Below are 18,166 nucleotides of genomic sequence, written 5' to 3'. Positions count from 1 at the left end.
ATGTACACAATATAAAAACAACTTCTTGTTTGAACTTACCAACCAACCATTCAGCCAACCCTGAAATACACCGAACTGTGACAAGTAAACAACTTTGGTGTGGCGTGAAAAACTATCTAAACTCCCATTGCTGGATTCTGCAACCTCAGCGTGTCAGGCTGTAACAGTCACAGTGGTGGCCCATGTTAACTGCAGTCCAGTGACGTGCACAACTGAACATTGGGCCGTTTCTAAACTAGAATAATCTTAATAGTCTTCTTTTGATCAACAAAAGTGTTGTCTTAATATTCCCAAGCAGGTATGTGGGTTAACATCATGCAACATAAAGATTTGGAGTAAAGTGTGACATTGAAACTTGAAGGAACAGGAACTATGCTCAGGTCTGCAGCTTTCTGTTGGCACTAAATGTGTACAAGCAGTGGTACAAAATATCCTTCAATATTGGAGTGAATGCATCAGTGAGTGTTCATCATATGTATTGCACATTTTCCTCAGTAGCCCCCTCTGGAGCTGTAAGTCTCTTGGTTGTGCTCCTTTAAGGATGGGGGATGGGACATAAGGGAAGAGTGCTCAGGAGTAGACCCAACCTAAAGGAAGCAGGTCTGTCCAAATGTCTAGAGGGTGAAGGGAGATGTTGACATTTGGAAAAGACTTGAGAGCCAAAGATTGAATTTGGTTGAAGACATCCCAACTTGTCTGAGGGGCTGACAGGCTTCCCTATGGTTTCACCCGCTCAAGTTCCAAAAGTGTCACTGACGTAGATGCTGTGAAGGTCCTCAGACAAGTAGTGTTTCAAAAAGTAACCTCAACCCCAGCACCGCTGCCATCCTCTGCCTCATCTCTTCTTCTTGCTGTGTCGGAGCATCTTCTTCCTCTTCAGGATCATCTCGTAGAGTTTCTCCAGGCCGTGCTGCAGGCCCTGACCATCCAACGCTGAGCAGCCCTGTGTGTGATGCAGGGTGGACGAGCTCAGCTCATGCAGTGCCAGAACCTTCTCCACCTGAAACACAGAAATCACAGGACGTCAGTCACAACCCAACACTCGTTCTAAACAATCTGATCACATTAAAGCCACGAATCATTGCAAAACAAGTCCTGACTATATAACGACACTCTCAGGTGCTCATGTACAGGTTCTGTTATTTTTCCAAAGATGGATCTCAAAGCATTAAGTGTAAATTAGGGTTTTCTGAAGGCTGATATTTTGCCATAACTTTCGCCAATCAAAGAAAATCCCAAAGTTTTTACGACTTTACCCTTCTTTTCCCTGTATTCAATAAACAATATGGGATCAAACATCTATTCAATCCACTTCTTAGTTGCCAAGAAATATTAGCAGACAACGAGGTGCACCAAGGATACTTCAGTTTGGATTGTCAGATTTGAAATATTTGTTGATTTTCTGGTTTGCTGCTTTTTCGTGTGAAGTGGTAGTAAACTGTATATATTTAGGTCTGGGACTGTTGGTTGGACACAACAAGCCATCTAAAGTAGTCAATTGTGATGGACATTTGTTTCTCCCAACATGTTATAGACTAAACCATTAATAAGAAAATAAATAGCAGATTAATCAATAATGAAAATAATCGTTGCAGCGCAAGAGTCAATTTTCTTTGTAAGAACGTGGTACGATGTTTGCAATCCTTCTGTCTCTAAAGGGAGAAAAACAGCAATATTCCTGGGTAACGATGTTCTACTATATGGTTTTCATTTATTATTTGCCATTTACTATCTGCAGCCACCATCATCATGTAGGGACAGATCTATGTCTAAGCACATAAGGCCACCAGGGATGTCACGGTACCAGACATTTTGTATTTGATACAAATACCAGAGAAATTGAACAATCCTCAATACCAACAACCAACTGCAAAATTTTACAAGATTACAATTGAACATATGGTTACGTTATAGTTTACCTTTGCCCAATACTCATTTTGACTGAAAAGAGCGTGAATGCACCATGATACAATAACACCTCTGATATCGGCTGCTAACAGCTAGCTTTAACTAGCTCTCCTGCTGCCGATTTCAACACAGATCTGTGTTGATTACAATGTATTATTAATATATTTGGCACCAACTTGGTATCAAAGTATCGGTTCTCGTGACATCCCTAAAGATGCACGCTTGGCTCTGTTGGGACAGTTGGTTTGGTTCATACATCAGTCAGCACGCTTCAGGAAATCAAACCCAGTAAAGTGTGTCAAGTCAGCTATAGATCCTTTATCTTTGGCAAGCCATTTGTTTTCATTTCAACATGATGTAAAACCATTCATCACTTTTCCTCGTGGGTTACAGTTCAGATACTAAATACTAGATACTCCATCGTCTACCCTACAGTTGAAACCCCAAAGATATTTACAATGATACAAATAAGCAGCAAACTCTTGGATTAAAGAAGCTAGAACTGAGAAGCAAGAACATTTGCCATTTAAAGCCAATATTACATTTAAATAGTTAATTAACAAAATTGTTGTCACATTTAAAATAAAAGTATTTAAACATATGCTGCACGATTGTGGACCTGGGAGCACCTTTGAAAAAAGCCATTGTAAAAACAAAAACATTTTTTTATTCCTCCTTGGCAATTTAGTAATTTACCTCTGAAGCTGACACGGCTCCAGCCAGGTCCTGCTTGTTTGCCAGAACCAGCACGGGCACCCCCTGGTTCTCAGCAGACCGGGTGATCCGATGAAGCTCCACCTTGGCCTCCTCCATGCGCTCTGCCTCGGCTGCGTCCACCACAAACACCAGACCGTCCGTCCTCCTGGTGTACGACTTCCAGAGGGGCCTCAGTTTGTCCTGGCCGCCGACGTCCCACACCTGGAACGTGGTGCTGTTGGTTTTGGAGTTCCCCATGGGCACTTTAATCCGCTCCATGTTGAAGCCTTTAGTGGGGATCGTCTCAACAAACTCCCGCAGCTTGAGTCTGTAGAGAAGTGAGGTTTTTCCTGCAGAGTCCAAACCAATCACCACGACATGTAAAGACTGGAAGCTGGGGAGGAACGGGGTGTTGGGGGCGATTTCTGTTAACTGGTTCCCCATGTTTAGCGCCTGTAAAGTGGAATAGTCACCAAATATGAGTTTTTTCTTCCTTTAAATCCCACGGTTTTCCTGGGTCCTTGTCTCACTTGCTTGCTGTGTCCTTGACAGCAAAAAAATATTGTGTGACACTTGAAGGTGACAGGAGGGACAAGGAGGAGTCGGTTTGGCTGGAGAGCAGGGCACACTCCTGGCCTCACTTCAAAGGCTGATGGGGGACAGACAGTCGGCTGCACTCACTGAGGACATGGGAGAAGGAGAGGGGGAGGAAAACATGAGTCAGCTTTTTTTAACAGGGCTGCCAGTAATTAGTCTAGCTGAGACTTTTAGTGCAGATGAAATCCCCTGTCTCACCATTAAATTACATTTTTTAAACTTCAATATGCATACTGGTTGAAGAGGATGTAGGGTTAAACCTGTGCAACAATAGTTTATATTCAACTATATGCCTGCACTTGATTGTATGGAAACAACAACAAGTTAAACATTTTGTGTTTGTTTTAAATTGTCGGTTAACTTTTGTTCCGACAGACTGCACGTTGAATGGAGAGCTATTGAATGTGCAAGGCATTGTCAGCAGCTGTACTGTCTTTCTGTTTCTAGCGGTGTCCTGCAGAACTGGAAAAACAGGGATCATAGAGAGCCGCCAGCAGCGGAGAGATCTGCGATGCCTTTTCTGGCTTTTGGTAGTGTCAACTATGCTAATGCTAACGTTAGGTAGTTACCCAACACTATTAGTTATTCGGTTAAAACACAGCTTCAAACACGAGCAACAAAAGAAAACAAATTAGAAAAGAATAGTTACAATTTAATCATGTAGTTAAAATTAAATTTAAAAAAGTAGGCTTCTGTATTATCCTTCTCTGTACCTTCGCAGCGGAAGGACTGAAATGACTAGTGTCGCTAGACAGCCGCGCTTCAACAAAGTCAACACACGTAGGTTTTTTAGATTTCGTTGTAAAAATGTTGATTATATCTCACCTGTCGGCACTTCCAATCTCTTTAAACTGGCCAACATTGTTGCACAAGTTGCATTTTTTAACAGTACTCAAGTTTTAACGTCAAATAATCCAGATATGTCCGTTTTCAAAGCCGGATCATGTAGACAGTCCTGCTACCGCGTTGGTACGGCGACGACTGACAACAGGACAGAAGCAGCGCCGGGAAAAGCACGAGCAACCTCACGAGCAACCCCCCGCTCCTGACGTAACAGCAGTAGGCGGGACAGAGAGGGAGAAGACTGGGGACATGGAAGACAAGCTGTTCCTAAATAAAGTCAGTAATATTACAGTACCTTCCCCGTGGCTTCCTAATTTTCTCTACAGGGTTTAGACGTGTCTCATCATTTGAAGCTCTTAACATTGCAGTTGTTTAATTTGGTTGGCAGCAGTGGAAGAAGTACCCATACCCTTTAATTAAGTAAAACTAGCAATGCCATTGTCAAAAAAATACTTTTTACAAAAGTAAAAGTACAAAATTCGAAAGGACGCATACTCGGTTTTACCTAATTATGTAAAAATATTTGTATTATTACTATTATTGTTGAAGCATTAACATGTAAGCAGCATTTTGATGGTACAGCTGGTGATTTACACTGTTGGTTAGTTGTATCTGTATGTATCTGCATTGCATCATATTGTGATGATCACAGGTTGTGTGTGTAAAAGTAACTAAAGCTGTCAAATAAATGTAGTAAAGTAAAACAAAACTAAAATGATTTACCTCTGAATTGTAGAGAAGTAGAAGAACAAAAAACTTATATTTTCTAAGTTAATATATGTTAGTTTATGACCTTAAAGGACTGTACACAAATAGTGTTGGTGATAGGGAGAGGCTTTTGAGGGATTAGGAGGTTTTTTTTGGGAGACTTTATCTACAGAGACCTCATTTGTCATCATCCTACAGAAGCACCAACCTTTACTTTATTTTACATCTTCTCCATCATTTTGGGGCAAAATGAATTGTACCAATTCAGTAGTGTTATATTAATTTGAGATATTGAGGGGCTAGTGTTACAGTTTTCTCTTTGGCCAAAGAAAATATCATTGATGCTGGCACAGAGGGCTTTGCTTTTAAACAAGTGAAGCATAATGTTCAGCCACCCTCACCTTGGAACACACACACACATATATATATATATATATGTGTGTGTGTGTGTGTGTGTGTGTGTGTGTGTGTGTGTGTGTGTGTGTGTATATGTCAGTCCATGAGTCAGCTGTAGCGTGTTCAGACATGTCTATGTTAGCAGACAGAGAGGACTGAGGCTGTAGAAGTTTTTGAACAGCAGAAATTAAAGCTTCAAAGTTGGAAAATTACTTTGGAAGAGAGTTTTGGTCAATTTTATGGATATAAAACCAACAACAAAACTAAGTTTGCGATGAAGTGAGTGCTTGTGCTGCTAGAATCACAAAGATGTCAACTTCTAATAACAACTGCCGTAGTGGAGCTGATTTATCTTGGAACATGTAAAGATAAGACAGGCTGCATTGAGTATCAGAAGAGGCCAGCACCACACGTGATGTCATGACCTTGGCTTTATACATTTTCTTACAGTCCCTAAGAAGAAAAGTGCATCAACAGCAGTAGAACAAATAAAGTGAATAATTAGGTCAAGAAAAATCAATACGGCTTCTTCACCTCAGAGCAAGACCTGCTCAAATTGAAAGGAGCTATAATTGCCGACTCTTTGTGTTGAGTGCTGACAGTCACCCCAGGTCAGTATCTCTGACTAATGAGTCGGCTGAATTCATTTGCATGATAATGATCTACGTACTTCTTTCTTGATACCCGGCACTCATGATGATATCATTATGATAATGCAGAGGGTGTGTGCAAATGTGTGTGTAACTAGTAATGACCCACAGACTGACTGGCTGCAGCCAGTCTGCCTGGCATCTGATATCAATAGAAGTGTATTGAGAGGACACAAAAAAGAATCATGACACAGTTATATTTTACTACTGTATATTTGTGGTTTGATCCTGCTGTGCAAAGTAGCAGCTAGAGAACGTTCCTTAATAGGTAGTGTGCAAACACGTGACAAAACTGTGTGACGTATGTGTGCGACGCCATGTTGGTTGGAAAACAAATCAACAATGGCGTCTAAAGCGAACAACAATACAACTCCGACTTCTGCAAAGTATTGTGACTCTCTGGAGTCCTCTGCAAAGGCAAGATTCAGAGAAAAAGTACAAATTTGCGGCCTTGACCCGTACACGCTAAAGCCGTCGGATTATATTGAGGATTTAGATTCATTACCGCCGATTGAATATCCGGATATTGTGAACTACCTTGTGCTACAAACGTCGTGGGCAACCAACGCACAAATGAAGGCATACAAGATGCTTATAATTTCTTTGTTTCTGGCTGGGTTGGTAGTCTTCTTACCAAACCAGTGAAAGATGACAGGGTGCTCGTCCATGCCCGTGTAAATCACTCTCAAAGAGCTCGAGATACACCGCTCAAGCCGTGGTTTGTGAGTCAGAAGAGCGGCGATGTTATCCTCGCACACTGTGATTGTATGGCTGGAGTAAGCGAAGCATGTTCTCACATTGGTGCTTTGCTTTTCGCAAGTGAAGTAGGCTCAAGAAAAATGGCTGCTATCATAAAGCTTTGCCGCTTCTCCTAGTGACGAGAAGTAAGGTCTTACAGTGTTCGGGTATATCATAAGCACAAATGTTTAACGAAACATTGAAAACATAGCTTTAGCATGAGCTCTTACCAGATATAAAGTGGACGCCACACACACACGGATGAATTGTGCTTTGTCTTCTGTTAAATCCTTACGATTGATGTTGCTAAACCAGCTTACAGCGTTCGGTAGACAGCAATTCATCCCTCTTTCGTGGATCGTTGTTTTTTTATGATTGTAGGACAAGAAACAAGAAAATTGGCATTTTCTTTCAATCTTAGACGTTTAAATACAAAGAAAATTACGAAGCGTTGCAGCAACTCACACGTGAACGGCCGCAGTCTTGGTTGTATATTCCAACCAACATGGCTGACTTCCGGGTTGGGAAATAAGCGTGACGTCACATGCACACGATCTATAGGATGCTGCTGCTGTCAGATGATATATTTGTCCAGATATATTTTTAATTAAATCATAATTTAGATGATATTTCATTTAAGCAATGGTCCTTTAAGTTACAACTAAATTAAAGATTTATTTACACACATCATTTGAAATGGAATAAGGTTTTAGAAAAAACATGATGTATTTCTCCAAGTAAGGTAGAAAAACTTTTGTTTCACTTCGGCACCCGTATCAAACAATTATTAATGTGCTGTATAGGGCTCTGGCTGCATTACGCTGACAATAAAGTAGCAATACCACAACTTACAATTAAAAGTCCTGCATTAAGTAAAAATACGTAAGTATTAGCATCAAAATATACTTACTATTGTAAAAAAGCTAAAAAGTACTCACTATGTAGTATGGCCCAGAATAATGTAAATGATATTATTAGATTATAATTATTGATGCATGAATGTGTTCATCACAGCACAGAAACTATTTGCTGCATGAGTGTGAAAGTTTCAACCACACCTCATCAGCGGATGGACTTTGCTCTGTTGCCATGGAGTTTGTTCAGCCTTCATCGACCCCCTCAGTTTAGAGTATTTTGATTATTTAGTTAAACATGTTGCTGCATAGTTTGGCTGCTAAACCAGAGCTGTATCTGTAAACATAAGGTTCATAATCCCAAATCACACAGACGTAGAGCACTGCAGCAGAATCCTCACCCAGCACTAGTTAAGCGTTTCAATGCAGGTTGGAGCCAGGAGTTTCAGAACAAGGCTGCAGGCTCATGGAAACCTGCTCAGACACTCTGCTGTTAATCACCCGGACTGAAACCACTAGATCACCCTGAATAGACTGCCCACTTAACTAATACACCTAATGTTGCTGCCCAACATCCAGAGGTGGAGAATGTGCTAAACTGATCCCAGAGCAGTCGGCCATGAGGCCATCGTTCCTCATGCACCGGGCAGTAGCACCCTCTGCTGTCCACAGAAGGAATGGCAGCCCTGATGGACATCACTCCTGAACTTCAAGGGCTTACGAAATGATAAACATGAATTTCTACTGATGATAGTAAATGCTATTTGTGGTGTAAAATGATGTGTTATTTATGACACAATGATCGCAGTATTTAATAAATCATGATTTAGTATGTCGACCACCGATGTTTACATTGCCGCTACCGGAAACACCCGACGCCGTGTTCTGACGTCACAAGTAGAACACAGTCCACCAGTTGAATACACAGGCAGAAGCGGCAGACGTGGCGATGTCGAACTCTGGCTCGGATATTTCGACAGAATCGAGTGACAGTGAGTCGTCACTCGTTGCAACCTTGAAGAAGAGGAGTTTATTGAAGAGGATGCCGGTGTCGTGGATTTAGATCATGCGGGCGAGTTTAACGTGGTGGAAACAGAGAAGCTCGAGACACAGTATTAAAGATGGAGACACAGACGGGAGCGAACATGCGGATGATGGTGACGATGATCCTGGATTTGGCGGAGATCCTGTGCGACAACAGAACACAGCCAGGTATATACATTTGACTATAGTTCATAGAACTTCTTAATATATAGTAAATACATCATAATAAAACGTAACATTATCCTCGATCGTAAATAGATTGCAAGCTATCCTATATCGAGTCGATAGCTTGGTTTCCTTGAATAGTTATGAACCCGACTAGTTGTCCACAAATTGCTCGATCGCTAAATATTCAATTACTTCTCTACTTGGACACATCGACGTCTGTAAAGCTTGATAACTTGATTCTTTCTCGAAGTTTCTGCGGTTGAGGTTCTATCGTTGTGTCTGATGTCAAACGTCATATATTACGAGGGTGTATATAAACCATTAGCTATTAGCTAACAAACAGACCGGAGGACAGCGCTGTTTTATAAAGTATAGGCTGTATACTGAGGTGAGACGGTCTATATACATATATATATATATATATATATATATATATATATATATATATATATATATATATATATATATATATATATATTTATATGTATATGTATATATGTATATAGACGGTCACTATAGCCTATAGTAGCCGGAACACTTACCAGATGTTCATGGAAGTTACAATGTCGTAACTTTACGAGACTTACGTGAAACGGGTAACATGTTGCTACTAGATAGATCCGACCTGCGTACGACCATAACAGGCTTATGAGCTGCTTACGAGCCTGTCGTGAAACACAGGCATATAAATAGTATGAAATGAAGATGACGTTAATATTGGCCTTTTTTCTGGATATTGCATATTGTGTACATGTCCTTACCACTTTTCTTTTGTACATTTAGGTGTACATGTGAAAACTGTACAATTATGGAAGCAATTGAAGAGCTGCTGCCAAGAAAAGGATGTCATGGAGGAATTCAATGAATATGAGGGACATGTTGCAAACATAACCTGCATAACAGATCACCCAGGATTCAAATCAAAGTGTCTGGATGTTTGGGTGTTGCAGACAGCCTACCAAAGGTATTAGAAGAGGGACAGACAACAAGCAGGTGATCAGCCACGTAATGAGTAAGTTAATTGTGTAATTTGTAGAGCTCAGAAACTTTGATGTATTTTTGGGAAGTCGAATGGTCACTCTGGTTACAGAATACATAGATAAATAAGCAAATAAGGTTGAAGTGATTACCATTGACATGTATTATCTTGTATGTTACAGAATGTATCACTAATAATTAAATCATAATTTAGATGATATTTCATTTAAGCAATGGTCCTTTAAGTTACAACTAAATTAAAGATTTATTTACACACATCATTTGAAATGGAATAAGGTTTTAGAAAAAACATGATGTATTTCTCCAAGTAAGGTAGAAAAACTTTTGTTTCACTTCGGCACCCGTATCAAACAATTATTAATGTGCTGTATAGGGCTCTGGCTGCATTACGCTGACAATAAAGTAGCAATACCACAACTTACAATTAAAAGTCCTGCATTAAGTAAAAATACGTAAGTATTAGCATCAAAATATACTTACTATTGTAAAAAAGCTAAAAAGTACTCACTATGTAGTATGGCCCAGAATAATGTAAATGATATTATTAGATTATAATTATTGATGCATGAATGTGTTCATCACAGCACAGAAACTATTTGCTGCATGAGTGTGAAAGTTTCAACCACACCTCATCAGCGGATGGACTTTGCTCTGTTGCCATGGAGTTTGTTCAGCCTTCATCGACCCCCTCAGTTTAGAGTATTTTGATTATTTAGTTAAACATGTTGCTGCATAGTTTGGCTGCTAAACCAGAGCTGTATCTGTAAACATAAGGTTCATAATCCCAAATCACACAGACGTAGAGCACTGCAGCAGAATCCTCACCCAGCACTAGTTAAGCGTTTCAATGCAGGTTGGAGCCAGGAGTTTCAGAACAAGGCACAACAGCATCCCTCTTGTTTGGTTCTTCCACCGACTGCTGAGTGGAGCTGGGACTTCGAAAAGTTCCTCATCAGCATTGTCTTGGCACAAAGCATTGAGTCTTGGTCAAGAGTTCAGATTGCCCACAGAGTGTTTTCGATTTTAAGGTTTTTCTTATATACTGTATGTCTTTTATCAATTACTGACAGAGTCTGAGCTGTTTGTCAACAGACAGGTTGATGCAGCCATGCTGACGGTATGCAGGAGATATTCTGTCCTAAAGAGAACATGACTAATGTGTTCTGAAGGTGATCTCTGCTGTCTGGATAAGAAAGATGTCTGAGAGAGCAGAGAGACATGAACCAAGAATCACACAGGTAAGCACACACACTAGTGAGCTTTCTGTTTCTCTCTTACAGAAGCTGCACAGGAGAGCATTGTGTTGCTTGGAAACTCTACTTAACAAGGTCAGCGGTAGGAGAGCCTCCCTCCACCCGTCCTCCACAGAATTCTGCAGCTGCGTTCTCCCCACAAGGCAGGTGAGGAAACTCTTATTCTCTCTTATTTCTCAGACTGGCCTCAATTGTATTGCTTGTTGAAAGCAATATTCAGTTTTTCTACAGCAAAGGACTGCATGTTTTATGCCATTATAATGTGTCTCACCTAAACACATTAGATAGTAAAGACGTCCTGTGTGTACAGGATAAACAACACTCCTGTTACATCATCATTCAGACACCAAAGATCTTTAATTGCACCGCTAAGAACTGTTACTCTTCTTCTGGCTTTTAAGGTTAGCACATGTTGTCGAGTGTGTAAACTGTGTGATTTGGGAGAAGTGAGTTTTTTTCTGTACTGCACATATGATGAGTTAAGGGTGTCAACCTTTCATGAAATGGCTCACAAAACAACAAATATTGAGTTGTACCGACAATCAGAAACGTTTGCCATGTATGCAGGATAGTCTGTTTGAGTTAGCCTTCTCTCTGATTTCCACAGAGGGTTACACATGCTTTATGAGTAATGTATCATTTTTGTAATCGACACAAAGGTCTAAAAGAAGTCACATGAAATGATATTCTTAATTGTTTAACTTGGTATGTGCTGTGTTCTGTATCTGGTTTATGTTAAATGTAAAGCCGTGCAGCCTGATTAACAAAATGGGTCAAACTAGCGACCAGCTGAATAAGATATTCAGTGTGTGCACATGACAGGAGCTGCACTGAGGGCCGGTAACACAGGAAGACAACAGTAATCAGAGGAGCCGATGGCAGTGGTTGGGAGTTAAAGTGTATCAGGTGACTCTCCTGTCAGATGAGAAACTGTAGACACAATGCAGTCAGACAGAGATGAAGCAGGTGAACTACATATTCCTGTGGCATCACAACTAAATATCTTGTTTTTTATCTTGATTAAGCTCCTGCTAACCTTTAACACTTAAAAGCTTTGAATAGTTTATCGCAAACACGACCTTCTGTGTTTTTATTAGCTGATATATATTCAATGTTACACCAGCTTCTTCATATTCTACCTGCACAACATCTAAAGTAATAGTTTGTCATGTTCGGAAATAGGCTTGTTGTTTTTTTTGTTGCATGAGTTAGATGAGAAGAATGAAATCGCCTGTCTGTGCAGCCAGTCAGCTTAGTTGAGCCCAAAGATAACAATGGGACACACAAAGCGGATTAGGACATTAGGGAAATCACATCCAACACCTCAAAGGGCCCAGTGATTCAATGATTGAAAAACACTACATTTCCCATAATGCAACTCATTAGCATCTTTCGTAAGACCTTTCCTGAGTGGGGAATACACTTGTCTCTCAAAAGCCACATAATTAAACAATTCTGTTCTAAATGATAAGTTACAGTATAATGTTATTATATGTTTTCACAGGTTGAGTAAATCTCCACGTTCTCCTGCACATCTTTAAAGTGACTATAGTCAATATTGTATATTAACACTTGCCTACTTGTATGTGAAAGGGGTCGCCTGACTGGTATAACCCGCTCTGCAGTTTCCCTGAGGTGCATGGAGCATTATCATCCTGGTTTCCAGCTGCTAAAGAGACATTTAATGTGCTGATTCTATGCTAATGTTGCTCTGTGTCTGCTAGATAAGTAAATAGGCAACTGTTTGCGAACACCTCAGCCTTCTCAACTGAAAGGGTGATAATATGTGAGTGTTATATCCACTGCCTCTAAATGGCCACTGCATATTATATTGCAGGTTTAAATTCTTCATTAACAATTAACTTTTGTCTTCTTTTTATACACTGTGACCTAATGTGTGAGCAAACCCTACTCACCTTTGTTCTTAACACAATTAACAAAGTCGGATAATTCAGTATGTGAAGGTTAAGCTGTTCCTGCCTCCTCTAGCTGCTGCTGGATGAGGATGTCGGCCATGCACTGGGAGGCCAGGCGGCGTCAGAGTGCTCTGGAACGCAGGCTGGCAAGAGACAAACAGCAGGTAAATAATACAATAAATTGGACTTAGCTAGACAAAGGAAGGCTGCCATGTTGTGACTGTTGTGCAGGAATGTAACTGTTAGTACATTTACTCAGGTACTATACTTCAGTACAATGTTGAGACACACACACACACACACACACACACACACACACACACACACACACACACACACACACACATACATACATACATACATACATACATACACACACAGAGTGTCTCCCTCTCCTCTTGGCAGTCCATGCAATAACACAACAACTACATTCTATGCAAATTAATATGTGGTGACATCACCAATATGCAAATGAGCAAATGTCGTCATCTGGCAACCTTTTACTGCTTTGGGAGCTAGTGCTAGCTACTTTAATTTCAAAAGAGTTGTCCACACTGCATTTTGTTTTCACAGTTACTTTGGTTGTTCCACCTTTTGCCATTTCTGCTACTGGGGATAGATACGGCAAATAACTTACATTGATATCTTTGGTAAAAGCACATTCCTCTTCTTGTTTTGGTTGCGTAATGTTTGACGCAGTTCTTTGTGCAGTAAATGACAGATTGATGGTGGACATTGCAAATTGAAAGCAAGGCTTACAGAGAATTGAAATACAGCCACTTCATTGTGCAATCAACAATAATTATATCAATGATAGGTTGAACAGAAAACATGTCTATAATTGAAGTAGCTAAAAGAAGCGTCACCACAGTGTACAAATACTCTGTTACAAGAAAAAGTCATCAAAAAAAGTACTACAAGTTCCAAAATTATGTAAACATTTCATAATAATTTAACACACATTATTGGATTATACTTATTGATGTACGCATCACTAATTCTAATCATTTTATATACTGCCTGAATTTAAGGGGTCAATGTCATAATTTATTTGTTGATTTCAAGCACCTCACAATTGTAATTAAGTAACGTACTGGAGTAAATGTACCTTTGTAATGCAGCAGCATTCACAATTTAGTTGTTGTCATTTGTATTTTTTTCAGTTTCTGTTGTCTGACAGCCATGATCACTGTTCATAAATAGGAAATGTTAACCAGGTGGTTCTGATCACATAATCTTTATATATTTTATTAATCGCTATATAATATAGCAACCCAGCCAGTGTACCTTAGTATATTACCTACAGTACCTGTGTACATTAGTCCTAAGCAGGGATGTTGGCTGTTGTAGGTTTAAGCAATAGCTCACGACAGGCCGTGGTATATGGTCATTATACCACAGTTAAGGGGCGTGGTACAACCCCCTTAACTGTGATATAATGACCATATATCACGGCTTGTCGTGAGCTATTGCTTAATTATACTAAGCCATCATTTAAAAATCTATGACAGTTTGTGGTGGAACACAGATGTAACAGTTAAACAGGGAACTTCTGGGTGTTAGAAACTTAAGACATTTCTTCCTAAACTAGAGTCATACATACTGACTGTCTGTCTGCTACTTTATTATTGAACAACAGCAGGACTGGACACTGAGAAGGGACATGTGACACCCCAGCATGGGGTCAAACTGCTTTCCTGTGTGAATCTGACATCTTGTATCCTGTTGCTGATTTTAAAGAGACATATTACAAGATAGTACGCCCCTTAGGTAAAAGGCCACTTACAGGAATTTGAAGAAAGACTACAAATAGTTTTAATGAAATAAAAATCCATCCAAATCTTAAAGTTATATCTTATTTTAGCAGGTTAGATTAGCTTAGCACAGAGACTGAACACAGGGGGAAACAGCTAGCATGACTCTGTTAGTGACACCTCTGCCTCCCAGCATCTCTAAAGCTGATGAACATTTACATTGTTTCCAGTCTTTCTGCTCGGCTAAGCTAACCTGCTCCATATCTACCATACATCTATCATAGTTCACTGTGCACAAACTTACTGACCTGACTGAAATAATTGACACTTCCATTATTGTGAATATTTTAACTTGTAAAATATTTGTAAAAAATTGTAACTTGTAATTATTTAAATTATTTAGAGAGCATGTAAATAATTTCAAAGTAGCTTTAGAGTAGCATAGTTAGAGGAGGAGAGATGATTTGTAAAACACCAATTTCTATAAAGAATACATATATTTATTAGGTCAAATGATGTAGATGAGATCCATTTACAAAAGAAACAAGCAAAGCTGCTTTCTCTTCCTTCAGAACATGAAACATGACCTGTGAACTTGGTGTTTATTTGTTAATTTGGCCTCCTACACAACGTATTCTTTGAACTTTGCCCTATACCACTGCTTACTGTATTTGGAGGGTTTATTTCACCTTTACTTCTTACTTTACAGCTGTTGCAGAGGGGTTCTGAGACTGAATCAAACACAACACAAGAGCAAGCAGGTAGTATCTTTATTCTTAACATGGAAGTATTTAGAACAAGTTGGTCAACGTATCATCCATCAAAAAATACAAGTTGTACTTTGTTGTTGTTGAGAAGAGCCTTTGAAGATGAGGAGAGAAGCTGATCATCAAATAACCTTTTTCCACATCAGGAAGACATGTACTGTATCATGGGTTTGCTTTTGTTTGTAATGTTCTCTCGCTTTCGGGACAAGTTCCTGGAATGAAATGTCAGCACCGCTCAGGAGGCGACACTTAATGCAAGTTCCTCGGACTTTCAGAGGTCGGTAGCAGAGCTGATGATCGTGATGTCATGTGTAGTAACATTACAACAAGAATGACTACAACACACAACAGGAACCATTATTGTACTGCTCGACCAGGATAACCAATACTTTAAAGGATTTGTTTGACATTTGGAGTTTTATATAAAATGTTAATTAGTCCTTTTAATAGGTGCTAGTAGTATTGTAAACAGCAGAGTAGTTGAAGGTCTTAAAGACATGAAGACACTTGAGTGGTCTCATCAGTGAAGTCAGTCACAGAACACACACACTGCTAACACATTATTTGCAAACAACTGCTGAATACAAACACATTGAGGCCTATGTACACACACACACACACACACACACACACACACACACACACACACACACAATTTGCACATTAAAAGTCACAATTGTTTACTCGGCCGTCATAAAACAAAAACAAAGTAAAGAAAGCAGTTCTGTACCCTAGAAACAGTGAAGCAGGAAATGAACAACTGCCTTGTGTGTAGTACGACAGCTACATCAGAAAACAACGCTCCATGTTGTAGCAGAGAATGTAAATGCAACATACACACAGAGCTAGTCATGAGAGGCCACAGACTCACTAATAAGAAGGTAATCAGTGTCTTTTGCTTGTTGTTGCTGTCCCCATCTGAAACATTCTGCTGTGTGGGCTGTACTCTATTACAAAATATTGATCCGGACTGAAATATCTGGACAACTGTTGGATGGATTGCGACAAAGTTTGGTTTAGAAATTGTAATAACTTTGGTGATTATTATGTATTATTTTACTTATGATGTTTCTTCTGGCTCCATCATCCGGTCAAAATGTCATTTTGTCCAACACTTTGTCCAGCACTTTGTCCAACACGTCCTCCCATCAAGGACGGAATTGGTCCATTGACTCCCAAAACAACATATATGATCGTTATATTTCCCGTTGTCAAACTAAACTACTTGGTTAGGTTTAGGAAAAGATTTTAGTTTAGAATGTGATGTAGTTACACACTAATCTAGAAAAGTAATCAACATGGTGACTTTTGGTTTCACACAGGACCTGAAAAGTCCTGTGTATGTTAGCTCATCCATGAGTTTGTCGCTATTTATAACACTAAACCTGACTTCCTTGCCACTAGAGGACGGCATCTAACCACAAGCATAAATATGAGTCGTAATAAGCTGCTTGCATAGACGACCTATATGGCCGTTAGCATGCTGAGGTTAGCATTTAGCTTAAAGTGTGCCTCTGCACAGCCTGACAGAGTTGCTATCATGGCTGTTGACTCTTAAGGGGCCAGTGTACTTTGTCAGAAATGCTTGTTAGATGGTCAGATAGCTTCAGAAACCCTCTCCCCCCCACCCTTTGGCTGTTTCTGTAACCTTTCTAAACAGACAATCCGACGTTCACATTACCATACCATGACAATGCATAAATCATACATACATCCTTCATATCCAATTAATTAAAAGAAGTCCAAAAAAACCAACTGCATAGTTTGTGTGCTGGACGACCAAACAGTGAGCAAGAAGAAGCTGTAGAGATAAAGGTCAGCAGAGTTGGTGATAATTCATTGTGTGTTTAACCCTATGAGCCACACTGTTCACATTACACAGTCATTTGATCTATTGTTAACATAAAAGTATTAGTTAGGGCAGCTTAAACCTCAGAGAGATTTGCTCAGCATGCATTAAGTTTTTCATGTGTTGTTTCCAGCTGGAGGCCAGTGTCCCCACTGTGAGGGAAACCTGAAGACACCTGTCCATCACAGTGCCAAGATGCCCAACAGATACTCAGTAAGTATCTGCACCTTCACTGTCTTAAACCTCCTCTTCTATCCTCCTCTCCATGACTGACAACAATAAGGAATCATAGCTTCTAGTAGCACGATCACATATCTTAGGAGAGAGCAACTTGCTTTTAAAAGCCTTCCCTCTCTATTAACACCCTTGGAGGTCTTGGTATTGAGTCTATGATGCATATAAATATTTGGGTATTTGGGGTGGTCTTCACTTACGATGCTCAGGATGCAGCACTGGTATATTTTAATGTACACAGGCCATTCTAGGCAGGTTACGGGACATATGCACTAAGTTTGAGCAAAATACCAACAACGTTTAATTGACAAATAACTTTGCTTCCTTCATTGCCAGGTCACTATTGTAAATATATTTGATTACAATTGTTTTTTTAAATCTGGCTTTAATGATAAAGCGAGGCACATTTTTGAGTATTCTCTGTTTATCCTGCAGTCTCTACAGTACACCCAGCAGTGGTGAAGAAGACGAGGAAGCACACTGTTTTCTGATACTGTCACTGGATCACTGGACCATGTGTGTGTGACGGCAGTAACTACCAGCCGCACCGTCAACCAGGCATATTGAAGGTTATATTTCAGTTATTTTGTTTGGCAACACGAAATAAGACACACAGACACATTTCTTTATTCCTTTATCTTGCTAGATTGAGTGCATGCAACAACTTCTTCAGCTACTAGTAGCTGACCGTCCTCCTGGCAAATGGCTGAGCTGCTGAATCACTCCTGCCTAAGTAGATGGGCCTGGATAACTGGACTCTGCTACAACCAGAGGGATGTTCTCAGGAGCCAC

General features: G+C 39.9%; 1 protein-coding gene across 1 annotated transcript in view; it reads right to left on the bottom strand.

Moving 5' to 3' along the window:
* Positions 1–4,266, bottom strand: part of LOC115012630 (ADP-ribosylation factor-like protein 4D) — a 4,318-nt gene extending 52 nt beyond the window's left edge. The window contains exons 1-3 of the mRNA XM_029438327.1: positions 4,027–4,266; positions 2,605–3,284; positions 1–1,000 (exon numbers count right to left, since the gene is read on the bottom strand). The exon at positions 1–1,000 is cut by the window's left edge and continues 52 nt beyond it. Of these exons, the coding sequence (XP_029294187.1) occupies positions 836–1,000; positions 2,605–3,048 (609 nt within the window). The 5' untranslated portion in view covers positions 3,049–3,284; positions 4,027–4,266 and the 3' untranslated portion in view covers positions 1–835. The remainder of the gene's footprint in view (positions 1,001–2,604; positions 3,285–4,026) is intronic.
* Between the last annotated feature and the right edge of the window lie 13,900 nt (positions 4,267–18,166).

Source organism: Cottoperca gobio, chromosome 8 (assembly GCF_900634415.1).
Source record: "Cottoperca gobio chromosome 8, fCotGob3.1, whole genome shotgun sequence".
NCBI classification, from domain to species: domain Eukaryota; kingdom Metazoa; phylum Chordata; class Actinopteri; order Perciformes; family Bovichtidae; genus Cottoperca; species Cottoperca gobio.
This window is presented reverse-complemented; position numbering and strand designations above follow the sequence as displayed.